General features: G+C 40.0%; 1 protein-coding gene across 2 annotated transcripts; it reads left to right on the top strand.

Annotated features, from left to right (window-relative positions):
• The first annotated feature begins 8688 nt into the window (after window positions 1–8688).
• On the top strand, window positions 8689–21355 carry PRPL11 (plastid ribosomal protein l11). Of its 2 annotated transcripts, XM_010253069.3 has the most exons (5): window positions 8689–8987; window positions 9317–9489; window positions 9757–9820; window positions 20613–20809; window positions 20967–21355. In XM_010253069.3, the coding sequence occupies exons 1-5, from the start codon at window positions 8765–8767 to the stop codon at window positions 21090–21092; spliced, it is 783 nt and encodes a 260-aa protein (XP_010251371.1). In that variant the 5' UTR covers window positions 8689–8764; the 3' UTR covers window positions 21093–21355. The 2 variants fall into 2 exon arrangements, with proteins under 2 accessions (XP_010251371.1, XP_010251373.1); XM_010253071.3 differs by lacking the exon at window positions 20967–21355 and having other exon boundaries at window positions 8692–8987; window positions 20613–20961.
• Window positions 21356–21428: the final 73 nt, after the last annotated feature.

Genomic DNA, 21428 nt, shown 5'->3' with positions numbered 1-21428 from the left:
TGAACTTTCAACAACGGTTTGCTAAAACCGTTGCTATAAAAATTTTATAGCAACCGTTAATGTAAAAAACTGTGGTAATATAAACAAATGGTTAATACTTTTAACAACGATTTTACTTGAAACCATTGCTATTGCTACTTATTCATCAATAGCCCATATTTCATAGCCACAGATAAAATTGTTGCTATAGCAATTTGTAACAATGGTACAAAATAAATCCGTTGCAATAAATTTTTTTATTAGCAACGGTTAAAACCATTATTATATCCTTTAACAACAGTTTTGTTTGTTGCTAAAACTGATTTTTCTTGTTGTGTTTTCCATGTTTTAACATGGAGATCATAGTTTTATTATAAAAATTATAGATAATTATTAAGGAAATATGGTTATGGAACCTAGGGAGTTACCCTAGGATATATGTTTTTACTTCAAAAAAATCGCCTAGGCAACTAGGTGACAAGACCCCTCTACCCCTAGACTCACCTTGGCACCTTGAAAACTATTGTAAGGCTTCATCTACATATTATCAAAATGCAGACACTATCCTTCAATAAAATATGCATAACCTTTATGCGTATCATGTATTTTGATAATTAGAGTTCCTTCAAAATGTTTAAAACTTTAGTGAATACTCTTGTCTCAAATAACATGATAAATCTAAATCCAATTAATTTAAAGGCAAATTTCTTAAAACACCCTAAGATTTAGTTAATTAATTAACTTTACCTTTACTATTTGACTATTGTCTTAAAGTATCCCTATTGTTTCTGAATTCGCGTAAAATTATTTTTAAAACCCAATATTACCCTCCATCCCTCTTCTCTTCGTTCCCCTTGTTCCTTCTCTTTTTTGAGAGCAGCACCATCGGCTGCCATTGCCCGTGACCTTGTGGAATTCGAGAAAACAAGAACTGCGAATCTAGGTCTGGCGGAAGCTCTCATGTCTTGTCGGAAGATGGATTCTCTCTTCTACTCATTTCTTTCGCTGAGGCTCGTGTTTGGAACTTTGGGTATGAATCTAAGTTGGGGAGGATGCAGTCTATTCTAGTTTCTGATCTTTGGCCGCTAACAATCGAACGAAGGTGGGCTTTAAGGATTATGATATTATGGAGATAGAACGCGTGTCCAGATGTGAGTTCTGTTAACTGGTCAACGACGGAATCAAGAAAGGTCACTGCAACCTAGTATTCTCTGCTATTGTTGCATTGAGAAATGGAAGACAACGATGGGATTTTGCCAGGAGTTATAATGGACCGAATGGGAGTCTTTGCCGTGACAACTGTTCTATTGTTTGCCGAAATAGATGATAGGTAGCGGTAAAAAGAAGGATAAAACGATGGAGGAGAGAGGGAGAATATGAAACATAAGAAAATAGAGAGAGGAGGAAAGAAAGAGGGGAGAATGGATGGGTGATCCCGCCACTGGGTGGAGTTACAGGGTAGTGTTGTGAATTCTGCAAAGAGGAAGAGAAGAGAAGTGAGAGAGATCAGAGTTGAGAGGGGTTTGCTGCCGTCGTCGCCCCTGTTCGGTTCGCTCATACCACTTGGGCTGCGATACCTCCATGAACGTATGCATCCGCTCATTCTCTGCTTCTTCCAACAGAGCCTTAATCCAACCCCCACTGTGCTCGAATCGCCTCAGGGACTTGTAGTGCAAGAGCATCCCTCCGACCATTCCTAGCACGGCAGCAACCGTCTCCAACATCATTGCCCGACAACCATACCGATTTTGCACCAAAAAATTGAATCACAAGCTAAAAGGAATTACCATAAATTGTAATCTTCTTTATTTTAGATCAATTCAACTATTCCCGAGCCTACTCGATCGGACTGCAGAAGACACCTAGAAGAAAATATCAGTTGGGTATTTGAGTGCTTTGACGGTCCAGTAAGTCAGCTTGTCCATGAACGTAACAGGTGAATGGTGCTTCTTTAGATCAATCGATAGGTCTGCGTCTGCCTTATACGTCTCCCATGGCTGTATCACAGAAATAATAATAACAGTGCATAAGTTGAACTCGAATCCATAAACAAATAAGAAGGGCATCCTAAAGTTGTTTCATTTCCACTCCGAGTCATCCTATTTCGTGAGATTAGCCGGAGGCATGCCCCAATAGCTCACAATCATTCTCCTCTTGGCAATTGGCACCACCAATGGTGGAACTGCTTCGCACGCCCTTCTCTTCTTCTTTGTTGTTTAAAGCCAAAGCTGAGGTAGTCTTGTTATATTTTGAAAATTTGAGAAACAATGGAGAGCAAATTCGACATTTTATTTTTTTTGTTACAATTTAACAATGGCAACAATTATCAGAAATAGTAGGGGTACTTTAAAACAATACTAAAATAATGGGGGTATGGTTAGTCAATTTCCTAAACTTTAGGGATAATTTAAGAAATTTGCCCTCAATTTAATCTAGCACAAAAATTTAATGTAAAGAAATATGTAATAGTATTCTCTCTCTCTCAAGCAACCCTTCACAAAAAACTATTCTTCTTCAACATCTAGAAAATAAGAAAATTAAAAATAGTGAGTATGACCCTCGTTAATTAACATTTCATCTCCCTAGATGGACCAAGCATGTAATAAATGAATAACTTATATCACCTACATATTCTCCCAAAATCATGCATGTTGTGGTTCAAAAATTGTTAAGGAGAAACTGTATATAACACATGTTGTGATTGGTTCCAATATATTTAAATTCAATTACAAAATCACATAGCAAATAATTAACAAAGATAGACTATGACCAATTTCACCATAATAATAAGGGACCATATATGTGTGATTGTGCTATGTGGTGAGGGCCCAAATTCAAAATAGACTATTCCAAAATGCCATTGTATTTGTCTCCAGTGGTAGCATCCAAAATGTAGTTACATATCAACAGAATATGATAAATATTTCAATCAATGCATGAGCTTCACAAAAACGAATTTAATGATAATAATAATATAATTAAATAAAGGGAAAATTCCTAATAGGTACCCTGTACTTTAGGCCAAGTGCCAATTTAGTACCCGAACTTTAAAACACGACAATCTAGTATCCGAACTTTCATTTTGTGACAATCTAGTACCTACCGTTAATGGATCGTCTGTTACATATATCACATGACCTCATGTGTGATTTAAGACTTTTTAAAATGTCAAAATTACCCTTAAACACTATTCATCATCTTCTTTCTCAAGAAAATAAAAGAGAGGCAAACAACTGCTTCAAGCTCTAGCAGACCTCCAAGCACTGGACAACAAGCATTTTCCACTGGATCTCTAATCCAACGTGCACCAACCTGCCAAGAACACCCAAGAGTAACCCTAGTTTCAGCGCACTGATTGGGCATATCGGACTGGTTGAAGGTGGAGGATTTGTCCTTGGAAGTCCACTTCCACCTCCAAAAGGTGGTGTAAGACCACCACCACTACTACCTCTTAAAGGAGGGTACTAACAGAGATTCCACTTTTCTACTTCTAGGGAAGTTGCTCCATTTCTCAAAAAGGTTCACATACACCAGCTTGTTATGGATTGGTGCCGCTTTCTCTCTCTCTCTCCACAGCACGAAGAAAAAATGACTTAACAACTTTCTCTCTTCTTTTTTACCCTCTCTAAGTACTTGAGCTGGTATGTGGTCTACGGCATTGCCATTACTTACTTTGAGCCTCTTGTTTTTAATCTGTTCTTATCTCTTAATTTTCTTTTTCTTACCTTTTAGCTTGTGGGCTCAATCTATATTTCTAATTTCTAAATTTGTGGTTTCTGTTGGGCACTACCACCGAACTTCCTTGATTCCTTTTATTCCCTTCTGACCCACATTGCATTCTCTGCATCGAATTCCATTTTCAACCCTTTTCGAGGTTATATATATGGAGCTTTCCTCTTAGACCTCCCCTGTGCTCACATTGTCTTGAAGAACAACTTCAATGCAAGCAAAACGATTAACTTGTTTGTGTGTAATCATTCGGTGTTCTTGCATTTTTAAATTATTTATCTTCTGTTTGTGGGTCTTCGGGCTTGGTTTGTCTGGTTGAGAATAAGCTAGAGTCTTTCGGTGGGATTGGATTATGTAATTCTGTTGTTGGCTTGATGATTGCTCGTATTCCCTAAATACAAATCTGCTCTTCTCTGTTTAGTGTTTGTTAGCATTGCACTTTCTCACCTTCTGCAATGCTCAAATTTCACCCTTCCTTCTCTTGAGCCATTGAAGAAAGAGTACCCAGTTGACTGAGTTGCCAAACAAACAAGATGGAAGAGACCTTCGTCCCTTTTCGTGGAATCAAGAATGACCTCCATGGAAGGTTGATGAGATACAAGCAAGACTGGAACAGTGGTGTCAAGGCAGGCTTCAGGTATGTATTAGTCTCTAGTATAACAAAGCCTTTCATGATGTTATAATATGGTGGTAATTATTAGCTTGGTAACATTCTTCACCTTGTTTCAGGATTTTGGCGCCCACCACGTAAATTAAACAAATGTACGTCGCTCTTTGCCATGCTGCGGTGGGGATGGTGGGTGAGAACAGTACGGTGGGTGATGGGGGGCTTTTGGCGATCTCGGGCGAGGGTGAGGTGGTGAGCAGTAACGTAAAGATTATGAAAATGAAGAATCATGCTGTAACTCTGGAACCCATGAATCCCAAACTCGAAAGCTTTCAGAACTGCAAGTGTTCTTTTGCACCGAAATCCTCAAAATCATCACAACTGATTTCTCCTTTATTCCCAGGGATCTCGAATCCAATAACTGAACAAGAATTGGAACCACACCCTGTGCAACAACAATTAGGACGTCCTTATCATCCTCATGGTGCAACCCAATCAAAGAATCCATGGCAGTATTCTTAGACTAGCAAATTAGAGGGGCAGAGAGGAGGAAAGAGTGAGGAGAGGCGAGACAATGAATGGGTAGCATTGTCGGTCTGGTTTTACCGGATGATTGATAAAGAAAATTAGATGACACTTGAAGGGTATTTTTGTCTTTTTGCATGTCAATTAACGGCTGATTAATGCCGTGTATTAAATCATTGCGAAATGAAAGTTCAGGTACTAAATTGTTGCATTTTAAAGTTCATGTACTAAATTGGCACTCAACCTAAAGTACAGGGTACCTATTGGGAATTTTCCCTTAAATAAAAGAATAACAAGTTCAAAAAAATGTATATTATTTTAAGAAAGAACAAAACGTAAATTTTTGAAATAACTATCAATGTACTACAACGATAAAAAATTCACTCATATTCTAAATTCATAATATCATAAGTTTTTACATGCTTAAATCCTAATTCAAATAAACATAAAAAGATAAACATATATGTAACCAAGAAATATTTTTTAATTTAATTTATAGTTCACAAAAAAAATTAATTGAAAGATTAATCCAAAGCACCAATTATAGCGTATCCAAAAGCTTATAAACCAATGAGTAATTATTAACATTAATTTCACTATTAATATTATTGTATTCACGATGCATATGCTTCTAATTAATCATACTGCTCTACTTAAATCTAAAGTAATTTACTAAGTTAGTTCCAAGACTCTTAGATTTCTAGTTTTCAGTTTACATGTTTAGGAAACCAAATTTCAACACTTGTAACTTACACTCCTGCCACATAAAATAAGAAATTATTCTTCAAACATAAATTTCTCACAACATATTACAAATTAGAATCAAGTCTTAATGAAAATATCACAAAATGGCTGATTTACGGTAGCCCAAAGTTGGTTGTTGACCAACATTTCTACTGAGATTTCCAATTTTCAGTTTACATGTTTACGAGACCAAATTTCAACACCTGTAACTTAAACTTCAGCCATCTAAAATATGAAATTATTCTCTCAATATAAATTTATCACAACACATTACAAATTAGAATCAATTTCTTAATAAAAAAATGTCTTAAAATGGTCGTCAACCAACATTCCTAGCTAGAATTTTCTTTCAAACCTAAGTCCCTACCAAATACAACCCAAGTCTAAGCTTATGTGATATCGGAGGTTGAGCATGAAGCTACAATATACTTGATATCCATTTTGTCTAGATTTGAATTAAAAAAAAAAAACGATTCGTTTAAGGGATATCTATATTTGATCTATTAATAATTTGGTTCGAATGTGATGTTTTACGTTTTTTTAAGAATATCATGATGTTACTTAAGACTATGTTTGGTTTGAAAGAAAAGACAATGGAGAAAGAAATGGAAATGTATGGAAACCCGATCTCCTTACCCTATGTTTGGTTTGAAGGAAAATGTAGGGAAAGGTGGGGAAACACCTTTACAACCCTTATATTGGTTTCCCTATCTTTCCCTTCCTTACCTTTTCCTTCAAGTCAAACAGCCTTAGTTCCTTTCCCTACCTTTATCTTTAAACCAAACACAACATAAGAGTTAGAGCTATATGTTCAAGTTTCCATCCACGTGTGACTGATAAGTAGCCATCCATTTCAAGTTGAAGGGTTCACAATCTAACAATGGATATAACACTAAGCCCAATGGAACGGTGAAACAAGATTCATGCTGTCAAATCCTATATAGTTGTGAGAAGACATAAATGCTGATCATATTCAATCTTCATACAATTTTATTTCAGTTCAATTTGTTAATGATATACAACATCAAATTGTTTTTAGTATGGTTTTGAAGACTGGATTGGATCAAACGGTTGGACCGTTTGACTTGGAATTGGTCATGGCCCGGTCTAGTTTTAGACCCAAAAATTGTTTGACTGGGATTTAGACTAGATAGTCATACCATTTGACCTAAGAACCGGTGGTCAAAGCAATTCCATTTCTAGATTGGTTTTTAAAATCATTGATTTTAGTCACATTAAATTTAATAATATTTAATGTTTTGATAATTTTTAATTTAATCTATTAATTCTATTTAATATTTGATAGCAATCCATTTTTATCTATGTTTGGTAAATAAGTGGTTTGAAAAACAAGCACCTATTTCATAAGTACTTATCTGAATAAGTACTTATTGTTGTTTTGAGACTCTTTTCCCAAACCACTTATACTTAATTTTAAGTACTCATTGGAGTGAGGATGTTTAGCAAGCCATTTCTCCAACAAGTACTTAATTTTGAGGAATTGGCATTTTTAGCCCCTACTTCACAAATCCATATAAATATTGGTTTTTGAATATTATATTGTTTATTTCCAAAGAACTTATGACGTCACTCTTTCGAAACACACATGGGTCCACATATAACACAAGTGTGCCCAAGAACATCCAAACAAGCAGCATCAATAATGCACTATTATTCAAATGATACTTTTAAAAAGCAAAAAAAAACTTCGGATTACGGATTTTCACTAGAATATGCAAAAAATTATAACAACAGTAAACGATTGAAGTAAGTTGAATAGGATTGTCATACTTGTCGTTGCTGGTGAGAATCTAAGCACTTTTTTCGTTCAAAAACTAGATATGCGAAAAAAAAACATCTAGATCTAGTTGCAGGCATGAAAATCTCACAAAATAGTCCAAATTAGATTGTAAGTGGAAGAGAAACAAAAGAAAAAAAGAAAAGAAAAGAAAAACGACCAACATACTTGGGGGGCATTCTTTTTTTGGATTTTGAGAAGGGGGAAAGTTGGTCAATGGAATTTTGGTTCTCATTGACTAAGAATCCCATGCTCATTTTTCAGATTAATGTGGGGATTAGGGAAATTTATTTTCCTGGGTATCACATGCCCAAGTGGGTAAATAACTTTTCCACATAGGAAGAAAGTCGTTAACACTTGAATGGGACAAAAATGCCCATTTTAATAATGGATTTTTATACTAAAATGGTTATTACCTTATTTACGTGAGAAATAAAAGAACATGGGTAAATACACTTACCCAAGTAAATGTTTCCCAGGTAACTGCATTTACCCGGATAAATAACTTATCAAAAAATGAACGAGGCCTTAAAGTTATTGGCCGTTTCTCTGGTTGTCCGCCGCCCTCTCTATATCAACCCTGCTACAAGAACACCCTGTGCAAATGAGAAGATTATAGGGTTTTCTCCATTTGTAGGGGCAATTTAAGAATTTCAATTTTTTGGGCAAACTCATCCCAGAAAATACAAATAAGCACTTAAAATAAGCAACTCAAATGTTATTTATTTTTTAAGTAATTGTTTCATCGCTTCTTTTGCCAAATAAAAATAAATGCTTATTTTCTATTTATTATGTAATCCCACCACTTATTTAAATACGTACTTATTTAATTCATATAAAATCCAATGGATAAGATACGATTGAAGAGGATATTAAGTTATTAACGAATCAAATTTGGATCTAGGTAAATCGAATTTAATTCGATCCGATCCCTTTTCAACTCTTCTTCGCGCTGGCCACCGAGCCAAAATATCATATCATCATTCATCAAACCTTACCCTAAACCGGCCCGTATCAATAAAACCACTCTGTCCTAGTGAACCGATTACGGTACGTGGGACTCGTATACGGATTAGTTTAGCACTTTATCATGACTGATGGCTCATCAGTATTATGAATAGAACTGTAGACAATATGAACACCCATCAAACGGTCATTCTACGACCAAAGCATCTGATCTTCTGATGATCTCATCATTCTGTCTATGCTAACGCTAAGATGGGAATAAGATGACGATAGATCGCCAGTAGTGTCTATCCTATCGAGCACCTTAGATGTCCTCGTCAGTCGTCACACAAGGAGAACAACATTTAACGAGCGAAACGAAGAACCAAGGAGGGAAGAGTAATCCAGAGCTTTATCTCTTCAGTTCCTCCTCTCTCATGGCGTCCCTGTCCGCCTATCGTATCCATCTCTCACATCCTTCCTCTCCTTCCTTAAACAATGGAAGGCTCTCCACCTCTCTCTTTCCTTCATCGGTCAGCTTGAGTTCAAACACCCGTTTTTCTCTGCAATTTCTGAACAGAAAATCCGTTCTTTCAACTTCAAGGTCTCTTACCGTGAAATCAATGGCGCCTCCCAAACCTGGAGGAAAACCCAAGAAAGGTATGCCTATTTCATTTCTAGAAGTAGGTCGACTTATGTTCTCCTGATCTCTTCTTAAGGAGCCTTTCTCTTCCTCAATTGTTCGAGTGGTTGAGCGTGCTCCATACCTTAGTTAACTTTTTGGTTTTTGAAAGTGTGGTTCTAGGAAGGTCATTAGCGCTGTCACTTGGGACCGGTTCCTAAGCCGTCGAAATCTTTCTTTCTTCATAGTCTTTTGAATTGCTTGGTGTTTTGCATTATTAATTGGAACCGTCATCTTTGTCTATTATCTATTATTCAATTTCTTCATATGGTTTGCACTTAATTGGTTGCCTTTGTTCTAATGACAGTAACTGGAGTGATTAAGCTTGCTCTAGAGGCAGGGAAGGCCACTCCCGCACCACCTGTCGGTCCGGCTCTTGGTTCTAAGGGTGTCAATATCATGGCTTTCTGCAAGGATTACAATGCAAGAACTGCCGACAAAGCGGGTTATGTGATTCCAGTAGAAATTACAGTCTATGACGTAAGTTACTAAGTTATGGCTTTATGGTAAACAAGTTCTTCTAAAGTTTTCCCGTCGAGGTGCTTTAATTTGTCCTACCACCCTTTTTATAGTCTGCTAAGTTTAGACAAAAAAAGCTAGACTTTTATTTTGTGTTTAAAAAGAAATTTCTTTGGTGTAATATGGTTGGATAAAATGCTCTCTATTCAGTAGGTGTCAATTTAATTCTATATTGTGCCAATGTTTCATTCAGTTTCATTCATGGGATATTCTTTTCTTCACTTACAGGACAAAAGCTTTACTTTTATTTTGAAGACCCCGCCTGCCTCTGTTTTGCTCCTTAAAGCTGCAGGTATGTTTCTTCCTTAATTAAACAGAAAATACTGATGGGAAAATTTGTGTAGAGGTCCAAATATATAGATTTCCTAGTTATCTACACTTGACCATGTCTACTTGCTCAATATCTTGTATTCTTGACAAGCATTGACATTTCAGGAAAATTTGCATAGTTGGCTTTCTCTGTTCCCACCTAATTGAAAATCCCCTATGATACTGAGATCTCATTGTATTTAATGGAGTTATTGAATGGTTGAGTCCTTTGTTTCTCTTTTGTCATCTAAGTGATGTATTGGAGTACATAACAAATAGAGCCATTCCCATTTCTTTCTTAATGTTGTAAGGTCTTCAATTTCTCTAAGAAATCTTTGCAAAAAAACTCTCTAATAAACCAGGCTTAAGAAACCCTAGGCATTTGAAGGGGCCAAGGGACCATGATGAGCATTGACTATTGAGTAGGTAGGAAAGAGATCCAGGTCTTTTGTGATACTCCAACAAATTGTTTATCTTGCTAGCAATTATTTCCTTAGGTTCCTTTGTTTTGATTTTTTCTTCAATATGTGGAATCTCAAACTCCTAACCTATTGGTTCTTTGATGGAGTTGGTTTAATTTCGTTTGCTGGTGGGGTTGCTGGGTTGATGGCATGTTCTGTCTCCATGACATGGCATTCCTAATGGGCCATGTTGGTCTATGACTCAGATGAGACTGTTGTGCTGTACACTGATCCACGAGTTGTAAGGGAGACATGGCGGTACCGCGGCAGCATCTTAGTAACTAATTAGGTCAGCACTTTTACTATTTTCTTTGTGTCTGGCTACCCAAAATTCCGGACAGGATGTCTTTCCCCCTTATAGTAATAAACCATCCTTTACTTGCTCGTCAAAATAAAGAAATGTGAGAGTTTCTCAGGAGAAAGTGATTGACTGAATGCATTAGGTGCACTTTGAATGTGTTAGTGTGGGGCTTATGGAATTTAGCTTGTTCATTAAGGGACATTTAGATGCATTATTGGCACTCCATACCCTTTTATATAATCCATTTGATTCTTTGGCTAAGATGGGTTTAAAACTTTAAATAGACACAAGTAAACCTGTTCATGGGCCGTGTTTGGGCTTGGCTCTTGCCAAAATTTTAATGGGGCCCGGCCCAAAGCCCGAGCCCGACATAGTGTAAGTCAGGCCCGAAGCACGGCCCGTGAACAGGTCCAGACAAGTTAGAGCTAGTAATTGGTTACCAATTGTTGCTTTTCTAAAGCCACATTTGGGCCTCATTTTCGTCAATGCAAATTCAGTCTTACTAAAGAGACAAAAGAAGAAGAAAGGTAAAGAAGAGAACTAGCAAGGTTGTTCTGTAGTCTTTATTATGATTTCAGGATTTCAGCAGTTTTTTGAAAGAGACATTTGATGGATTCTAGTCACAATTTTAGGAGGTGAATTATTTGTCATATCATATGAAAGGAAACTTTGGACCATTATTATTGGGATTTTGGTGGGTGAGATTAATTGCCATGTATCTTGCATTCTCTGTCAGCAGTTTATTTTTTTCCTGATTATATTCTATAGATATAGCCTATATTAATTGGTGAACCACATGTACCTTCATATGGTAGTTGTGCTGTTGTGCAATTTTGTTTTCCTTCGCATGATCTTTTAGTTTATGGTATCTTTATTCTTATAAAGTTCTTGAGGTTTCTGATATCCACTTATTTTCTTAATAAACCCAACATCAATGAATACATTAGTGCAACCATTTCTTTTTTGTGTCTACTGTGGGGGTGGGGGGATGAAACTCATTCTTTTAGCATCTCGGTTGGTCTGTTAGATTTTGTGTGCCTTAGAAACATGGCACATAGTTGATTTGGGTAGAGAGATCTGGTCAAAAGCAAATGATCAGGAAAAGATAAAAAATTGATAAGAAGCTGTAAATAATTGCTTATGGTATCTTTATTCTTATAAAGTTCTTGAGGTTTCTGATATCCACTTATTTTCTTAATAAACACAACATCAGTGAATACATTAGTGCAACCATTTTTGTGTCTGCTGTCGGGGGGGGGATGAAAGTCATTCTTTTAGCATCTCAGCTGGTCTGCTAGATTTCGCGTGCCTTAGAAACATGGCACATACTTGATTTGGGTAGAGAGATCTGGTCAAAAGCAAATGATCAGGAAAAGATACAAAAATAACAAGAAGCTGTAAATAATTGCTTATTTATTCTCTCTATGAGTTATGGTCTAGCTGTCATATTGTTGAATATCATAGTTTCTTATATGATAATGAGCTGGATTTATTGTACTTCTAAGTTTTAGATTGGTCACCTTGTTAATATTAACTAATCTAAATCATCAGTGAGATATTTATTTCTTTCATTTGAGTAAAATTCATGCTCAGCATTCAGGATTGAAAACTTGAGTTGGTTTATGATGCACGGTTATTGGAATCAACTGAGCATCAAATAAAAAAGTGTGCTAGTCTAAGTTAACCTGGAAAAATCAACTTAAAGTCATCAATTCCATAGATAATTTAGATTGATAAAATAAGTGCAATAGATAATTTATCCTGGGCAATGAAAGTTGGCCTACCAGCTCATAATTTTGGTCTTTTTATTCAGGCCTAATCCTCTATATTGGTCTCAAAAAAATTTCTATTAACGTTTAAGCCTCCTGGTTTGAACCAATGAGCAAAACTGTCCAGCTGACTTTTTTGGAAGGCAACAAGCACATAGTCCGAAATGTTTCTTAAGAGATATTTTCCCCAGTTTTCTTTTCTTTTTCTTTTTTCTTTTTTTGTAGAATCTTAGTACAAACTACAAAAACAAGTACATGACCAGGTCCTGTGGTTATGCCGTTATGTGTTTATGGCTTAGCATTAATGTTATGGTGCCCCAAGGTTATCTGGAAATTGGGGGTTATTGTGGGGCTATAATACCACAGAAGACCACAAACAGGAGCTTCTCACTTGTGTGTTCATGAAGGTGAATTGGAGAGGGGTGGTTCTGGTTATGGTTAGTATTGTGTGGATGGGGTGATATGTATACCTTCAACACGAAGTCAAGTTTTATCCAACAACACATCATTCTCTGATAGAAAGTTCTTGAAGGTCAAAAAAAAAAAATCATGGGAGCAGGTGTTTAAAGCTATTTGAAAAGTTCTCTTGATGTGCTAGCAAATCTGGTAACTTGGGTGGGTCTAGTCAAGCTCAATAATTTATGCATTTATACCCTTTACCAGAGACGGTGGAGAATCTAGCAAGGGTTAATAGTGTGACTCAGGAGGATGAAGGGATAGGCCTAATCACATGGCAGAAAGTAAGCCCATGGTTTTGGTGGACTGTATGAAAGATGACCTAGTTCTAAATCATAGACATCTGTCTTTATTCTTGTACAATGGGCAGGGTAAGTTTAAATTTCAAAAGAAATCCTATGGATACATGGCAACTGTCTAAAACCTAGCTAAAGTTGCTGATAAAGGGATGCTCACAAGAGATTGAAAATAAAAAGGCTACCCAAAATCAAATGGTTGGAATCGGAAAGGAAGGAATTCCCCCAGGATATATTTAGATGATGGAAGATGTAAAAAATCATAGATCAGGAAGGGAGTTCAATATTCAAAACAGATCTGCCATGCAAAGAAGGGCACCCACAATGAAGCACATCCAAACCATGATTCATTGGTCCACCTAATAAATTGACTACCTAGAAGTGGTCCAGCTCAGGGTTAATTGTGATTAAAAAGGGCTCTCCAATCATCACTGTGGTCTCTAGAAAGTTCAGAGGGAGTCCTTACAAGTGCCAGCTCATGCTAGTGCATAAAATTATAGGGAGGACAAAGGGAGAGAGATTGCAGACTCAATTATAGAACCTTTTGCTGATGGAGGTAGGTCAGCAACTATTCAAAGGTTCAAGCATGATGGTGTATGGGATTGGGAGTGTCGAAGGGAGACTCCCCAGGTCATACTGTTAGAATATTAGAGTCTTGAGAAAGTGGTAAAAAATCACTATCTGAGGATGGGGTTGTTGAGGGCCCGCGAATAGGATCTCGTCACGGGTTGGTCCACGGGGAAAACCTCTTGTTTTCCCTTGTTCCTTCCTGCACTTGATGAACCTATCTTGGCGCCTTGGTGATTTGTTCAAGAGATCACCAACTCTCTTAACTCACTTCTTGACTGAATATTCAATATCTTCATTCAATAATGGTGTCTCCTTAAATAGGAGATTACAAGAGTCCTAATCCTAGGGAGACTCCTTGCTGAATAGGGAGACCTCCTGCTCTATCTTGATAAGGTAAGGCTGATAGGATAAGATAAGTCTCTATTAATCCTAATCTGGTAAGATAAGGTCATCTAATCAACTAATAAGATAAGATAAGAACAAGTAAGATAGTCTAATCTAATCTGGATAAGACTGTTGTTGCCGAACTGGGTAGGATGAGAGCATTGAATCACTGCTGTTGCTGGCGGCGGTCAGGTCCCTGCTGCTGTTGGCGGCGATGATACTTCTTCCCGAGGAATGCGTCCATAACATTACTCCCCTCCTGGATTAAGAGCTTGTCCTCAAGCTCGAACTCTGGATACGTGGCTTGGAACTCTGCTAAGGGAATCCAGGTGGCTTCGGTCGATGGTAAGCTGTCCCAGTCCACCAAAACTTCAAGAATACCTCGATTGATACGAGAGCGGATGAGAGCCCTAGGCTGGGGAACAAGTTTGCCTTCTTTCAAGGGTGGTAGGGAGGGGACTTGGTCCAGAGGAACACCCGTAAATGGTTTCAGCAAGGAGACGTGGAAAACATAATGAATCCGGCTGTTCTCCGGTAATTCCAGCTGGTATGCCACACTGCCAATCTGCCGCAGAACCTTGAAGGGGCCATAGAACTTAGGGGCCAGTTTCGGGGCAGCCTTGTGGTGCAAGGAACGTTGCCAGTAGGGCTGGAGTTTTAGCCAAACAAATTGTCTTGGTTCGAACCATAATTCCCGATGGTGCTTGTCATAGGTGAGCTTCATGCGGAGCTGGGCCTGCTGTAAGCGAAGGTGTACGTCGGCTAGGAGGGCGTCACGTTCTTGTAAGGAGTGATCAATTTCCTCCAAACGAGTAGGACCGAGTTCATAGGACAGCAAGCGAGGAGGGTCCCGGCCATAAACGACGCGAAAAGGGGTCATGCCGAGGGAAGAATGGTAGGCCGTGTTGTAACAGTACTCGGCCCAAGGAAGCCAATTCACCCACCGTCGCGGTTGATCCCCTACGAAGCAACGGAGATACATCTCGATCGTGCGGTTTATCACCTCCGTCTGTCTGTCGATCTGTGGATGATATGCTGAGGAGAAGGCCACGGTGGTGTCGTGTAGTCGAAATAACTCCTTCCAGAAGGCACTAGTGAAAACCGGGTCCCTATCGCTGATGATGGATTCTGGTAACCCATGTAAGCGGAAAACATGCGTAAAGAAGGCGAGGGCAACTGAAGTGGCACTGTACGGATGTGACAGAGGAAGGAAGTGGGCATATTTAGAGAAGCGATCTACTACCACGAAGAGGACTGATTTGCCGCCTACCTTGGGTAGCCCCTCGATGAAGTCCATGGAGATGTCGGCCCAGATCTTTGTCGGGATCGAAAGGGGCTGAAGGAGGCCTGTCGGGTGCAGGTTTTCCCATTTATGCTGTTGGCACGTGGAGCAATTTTGGACAAAATCCCGAATAGAAGTCTTCATACCTTGCCAATGGAAATCAGCCCGGACGCAGTGCAACGTTTTCTGAACGCCCTCATGGGTGGAGTTATGGATGCTGGCAATGATGGTGGGAATCAACGGGGAGTCTGGCGGAAGATGTACCTGGCCTTTATATAGTACCAACCCGTTCTGAAGGGACCAATTGGAGTCAGCAGCGCCGGACTAGATCTTCTGGAACAGGAGCGACCATTCCGGAGACTGTGGCGTCGCCTTCTTGATGTCGTCTAACAGAGAGATCCGGGGTTGGGAAATTCCACACAGAGACATCGCGTCTTCATCGCACCTAGACAAGGCATCAGCTGTGCGATTTGAGGTTCCCGCCTTGTATTCCACTCGGAAATCGAACCCGAGCAGCTTGCTAACCCAATGCTGTTGAGGGGAAGTGGTGAGACGTTGTTCCAACAGGTATTTGAGGCTGTAATGATCGGTTTTGACGACGAACGACTGCCCCCACAAGTACGGCCTCCAGTGCTGGACGGCTCTAGCTAGGCCGATTAGTTCGCGCTCATAGGCTGGAAGTTTCAAATGACGGTCGACCAGTCTGCGGCTGAAGAAGGCAATCGGGTGCCCTTGCTGCTATAACACGACCTCGATACCCATTCTAGAGGCATCGCACTCGACTGTAAATTCGAGAGCGAAATTTGGTAATTATAGGACTGGGGTGGAAGACAGGGCATCTCTTAGTGTCAGAAAAGCTGCATCGGCTGCGTTGTCCCACAATAAGGAATTTTTCTTTAACAGGTTGGTTAACGGGGCAGCCAACAGTCCATAATTCTGTACAAATTTGCAATAGTAACCTGTTAACCCTAGGAACCCGTGTAAGGCCTTGGCGGATTGAGGTTTGGGCCATTCCTTGATAGCCTGAATTTTGGAATTGTCAACCGTCACACCTTGCCCGTGGATGACGTGGCCTAGATAAAGAACCTGCCGCTCCCCGAAAGAGCACTTGGACTGTTTTATGAAGAGTTTGTGTTGGCGTAGGAGCTCGAAAACGGTCCGCAGATGGTGCACATGCTCTACCCATGATTTGCTATAAACGAGGATGTCATCAAAGAATACTAAAACAAATTTGTGCAGATGGGGCTGAAATACCTCGCTCATCAATGACTGGAATGTGGATGGGGCGTTGGTGAGACCGAATGGCATGACTAAGAATTCAAAGTGACCGTGGTGGGTTCGAAAGGAAGTTTTCTTCACGTCACCGGGAGCCATGCGGACCTGGAAATACCCGGACCTGAGGTCCAACTTGGAGAAGTACTGAGCACCATGCAGCTCGTCCAACAATTCGTCCACAATGGGAATAGGGAACTTATCCTTGATCGTCCGGCCATTGAGCTCTCTGTAGTCAGCACAGAACCTCCAAGTTCCATCCTGTTTCGCCACCAACAGATCCGGCGAGGAGAAGGGGGAGTGGCTCTTGCGTATGATCCCTTGTTTCAGCATCTCTGCACATTGTTTTTCTATTTCGTCCTTCTGTAGGTGAGGGTAGCGATAAGGCTGGACAACGACTGGTTCTGAACCCGCCACCAGAGGGATTCGATGGTTGCATGCTCGGGGAGGAGGGAGTCCCTTGGGTTCCTGGGATACGTCTGAAAACTTGGCGAGGAGTCTTTCCATGGCTGTCGGTTCTGTCTGAAGCGCATGAACCTGTGGTGTCCTCTCCTTAACCCTTCAACCGTGCCAAGAAACTTGCTTCCCATTTAAGTGGAATGTCATTGTGAGTGTGCTGAAGTCCCATAAAATTGGACCTAGGGTAATCAACCATTTGACCCCAAGAACAATATCGAATCCATCTAAGGAGAGTACGAATAAATCAGTAGAGAAAAGTTCAGAGTTGACCTATATCTGGACGTCCTTACAGATTCTCGGACTGTGAACTCTTTCACCGTTTGCGACGGCTAACTGTAGTCGTGGCCGGAGTTCCATTGGTAGTTTTAACTGAAGGGCGGCATGTTCACTTATGAAGTTGTGTGTGCTCCCTGAATTGACGAGTATGCGCACCGGATTACCTGCTATCTATGCCTGTAACTGCATGGTCTGAGAGGTTTTTATTCCGGTGATCGCGTGGAGAGAGATCTCCGGCTCGAATATGACGGGTTCTTCTTCATCCTCCTCTTGCTCTTCTACTAGGAGGCAGAAAAGCCTCTTGCACCTATGTCCTGCCGAGTAGAGGTCGTCGCAATTGAAACATTGGCCCCTCGCTCGGCGTACTGCCATTTCTGCCCTGGTCAAACGCTTAATGGGTGGAGCTACCATGTTGCTTCCTGCAGAAGAAGGGGTCGTTGTCACTGATTTCGGGGGTGTCCATGAGTTCGGCGGACGTCCCATATTGTAGGTCCCGCGGCAGGGTTGCAGCTTGCACTCGAATGCGCAGGCTAAGTTCATGGCTGTAACTAGGTTTGGGGGATTCTGCATCTCTACGTCCACCCGCAGGGGTTTTGCTAACCCTGCTGTGAACATGTCCACCTGCTGGTCCGGTCGCACTGAGGATGCCCTCGCGAGGAGGGTTTGGAACTGGCGCTGGTATTCTGCCACCGTGCCGGTTTGTTTAAGGTTAATCAGCTCGCCTAGGGGGTTGCTTGTCAGTGGGGGTCCGAACCTAAGAAGGCAGTAGGACTTGAATTGGGGCCAACTGAGCCCGGGTTCTTCTTGTTCTAACTGATAGAACCAAAGTTGTGCTTCCTCTGTTAAGTGAAAGGCGGCTAGGCTTACCTTATCCCGGTCGTCTGTCCGTTGATTTCGAAAAAACTGCTCGCACCGGTACAGCCAGCCCAAGGGGTCTCCGTTGCCGTTGTACGAAGGGAATTCTAACCTGCTGTACTTGGGGATGACTGCGGCCCCCTGGCTAACGAATTGCTGTTCGCCGGAAGACTCCGGCAGATCTGGTCGGTGGCCGCTAGTGGCTGTCCCCCCTTCAGTGTTCCTTTCCTTGCTAGAAAGGAATAACTCCATCAGACGCCGTAGCTCCCTGACTTCGTCTTTGATCTCACGTACTTCTGAACTGGTCTCCACGAGTTGGTGCTCGAGGTCGTGGACCCTGGATGGCAGCTATTCCAGATCTCCCATGACGCCTTGCTCTGATACCAAGTTGTTGAGGGCCCGCGAATAGGATCTCGTCACGGGTCGGTCCACGGGGAAAACCTCCTGTTTTCCCTTGTTCCTTCCTGCTCTTGTGAACCTATCTTGGCGCCTTGGTGATTTGTTCAAGAGATCACCAACTCTCCTAACTCACTTCTTGACTGAATATTCGATATCTTCATTCAATAATGGTGTCTCCTTAAATAGGAGATTACAAGAGTCCTAATCCTAGGGAGACTCCTTGCTGAATAGGGAGACCTCCTGTTCTATCTTGATAAGGTAAGGCTGATAGGATAAGATAAGTCTCTCTTAATCCTAATCTGATAAGATAATCTAATCTAATCAACTAATAAGATAAGATAAGAACAAGTAAGATAGTCTAATCTAATCTGGATAAGACTGCTGTTGCCGAACTGGATAGGATGAGAGCATTGAATCATTGCTGCTGCTGGCGGCGGTCAGGTCCCTGCTGCTGTTGGCGGCGATGATACTTCTTCCCGAGGAATGCGTCCATAACAGGGGTTTAGCAAAGCTGTACATAAATTGACTATAATTGCATTGGTGAAGGAAAATTATTAGGCAATGAATGGGAGGAGGCTCCCAGGGAGGAAGAACTTTCAAACTGTGTTCTTGGGACTGTCCTTTGGCAGGCTTGAAGAAGTAAACCAGCGAGATACCAGAGGCAATTGAGTTGAGAACTTTGGAAGAAAGGGGAAGGCATATGCATGGGCAAGAAAATCTTCAGTTAAGAAGAAATAAATTTTCTCAGGTTGGAAACTCAAGAAGAGAAGTAATGGAATTACTACAAGGATTGAAGTTGGGAAATCCTTTCTATCTCAAAAACATTGAGGTGGGGAGATTTTAAGTGGTAGTAAGCTGGTTGAAAAAATGAATGTTAATTGTCAAAGGACATTGCAGTATAGACATCTAATTGAGGTGTAACTGATGCTTTTTTCACTTTGACATATTTAAGTTCACCAAGGAACAGCACGGAGATAGACACAGGAGTGAGAATCTGATGCATTTCAAGAGTCTGACTTGGCAAGACAAAAAACATGGATTCTTGGTCACATCTATAGAAAATCATGCACCATTAAAATAGTTCATATTTTTGGAATTTTAGCATCATATCCTGGTTAAAAAAAGGTACAAAATGTTGCCTTTGTTACTAAGTAACATTTTATAGGAAAAATGACATTCAGTTTGTACTTTAGTCTCCATTTGAGAAGAGTAAAAATACAAATATGTACAGTGCAAAAGCTTATATACAGTATTTCTAAACATTGTATTTGTATACATATTTGTATTTGAACTCTTCCCAAACTGAGCCTTAGCTGTTCATTTATGTTAAATAAGCTAGGAGGAAAAAAAGAAAATGTTCATAAGCATTCCTTAGAATTCATTGTATGTCAGAATCTGATGCATGTCCTACACAAACACTTCATTTTGGGAAGGCCATGCAATCCTATCAAGGAGCATCTCTGGTAAACCTTACAAAATAATCGGTGTCCATAGTAACCTATGATGTCCATGTGCATTTACATCAGTGCTATTGATAAGATATCTTATTATACAAGTGGTATTATTATGTAAATCTTCATCATCATCATCTAAGCCTTGTCCCAGCTATGTTGAGTCAGCTACATGAACCCTGCACCATTCCCTTCTGTTCAGTGTCATATCCATCGTTAAATTATGGGTGCACAAGTAGTATTATTATGTAAAATATAAAAAAAAACAACAGATGTGGTAAAAGATAAGTCAAAAATAAAATGTACTGTTGGTTTTATTATATGAATTAGGAAGATAGGGGTGTCAATATCATGCTTTGTTTATGATTTGTTGTAAGACAAGTTTTGGACTTGACCAATGATAGTTATTAAAATGAAGATTAGGAACATGCTGGTGAAAATAGCATAAATTTTGTTTATGCTAGGGAAAATATCATAGGGAAAATTTTTTGCATGATTAGCAGAATATCTGAAACTAATTATGATCACACAACGTGGTGTACAGGAGTGGAGAAAGGTTCTAAAGACCCAAAGAGAGAGAAAGTGGGGAAGGTCACAATTGACCAGTTACGTGCAATTGCAACAGAAAAGCTTCCAGACTTAAACTGTTCGACCATTGAATCAGCAATGAGAATTATTGCTGGCACTGCTGCTAACATGGGCATTGATGTTGACCCTCCTATTCTGGAACCCAAAAAGAAGGTACTTGTATAGTCATGTTAGTTTAACGTTTGCAATTTTGCTTAACTTGTATTCAGAACCATCCTCATGAGAAACAAAGAGATGACATTCATTTTGGTACTTCTTTTTCCTATCATTGTTTTATATGAATCATTAATTATCGGTATTTATCACTCAGAATGGCTTTTTGTACCATAAAGAGTCTTACACTGCCTTACGTATTGAGCGGACATCTCTGGGAAGGTTGATAGGTGAGTTGTCACAGACGAGACTAGCTGATTTTGATCATCAGTTGTCACGGTGACCGGAATAGCTGATTGAACCACAATTTTGGAACAAAGTTTGGCCTGAAAAGCGTATTGTACAGCAAAAATATTTTGCACAAATCTGGTCTCATTCCTGCAATGTGCAAGCATTTATGAATTTGTGTAGGGGAGCCACTTGGGTCAGGTTGGATTAGGGATGGCAATGGGACGGGTTTGTAAATTCTAGACCCTATCTGTTTCCCTAAACCTCCCAACCTATATCCACCCCAAAACTCGTAGCAGGTTAGATTTTGAAAATCCAAACCCTCCTTGTACATGAAAATGCAAAATCCTCTTCCACCCTACCTTGCTTGCATTCAAGGGTACGGGTGGGT

The sequence above is a fragment of the Nelumbo nucifera genome, chromosome 3 (assembly GCF_055504915.1).
Source record: "Nelumbo nucifera cultivar China Antique chromosome 3, China Antique-T2T, whole genome shotgun sequence".
In the NCBI taxonomy this organism is placed as follows: Eukaryota; Viridiplantae; Streptophyta; class Magnoliopsida; order Proteales; family Nelumbonaceae; genus Nelumbo; species Nelumbo nucifera.
Note: the sequence above shows the minus strand (reverse complement) of the source record. Positions and strands in the feature narration are given on the sequence as shown.

Excerpts from the sequence above, each read along its gene's own strand:
- PRPL11 (XM_010253069.3), top strand. The coding sequence starts at position 8,765 with ATGGCGTCCCTGTCCGCCTATCGTATCCATCTCTCACATCCTTCCTCT. Across the intron at positions 8,988-9,316 it reads TGGAGGAAAACCCAAGAAAG|TAACTGGAGTGATTAAGCTT; the intron begins GTATGCCTATTT and ends TTCTAATGACAG. Across the intron at positions 9,821-20,612 it reads TTTGCTCCTTAAAGCTGCAG|GAGTGGAGAAAGGTTCTAAA; the intron begins GTATGTTTCTTC and ends CGTGGTGTACAG.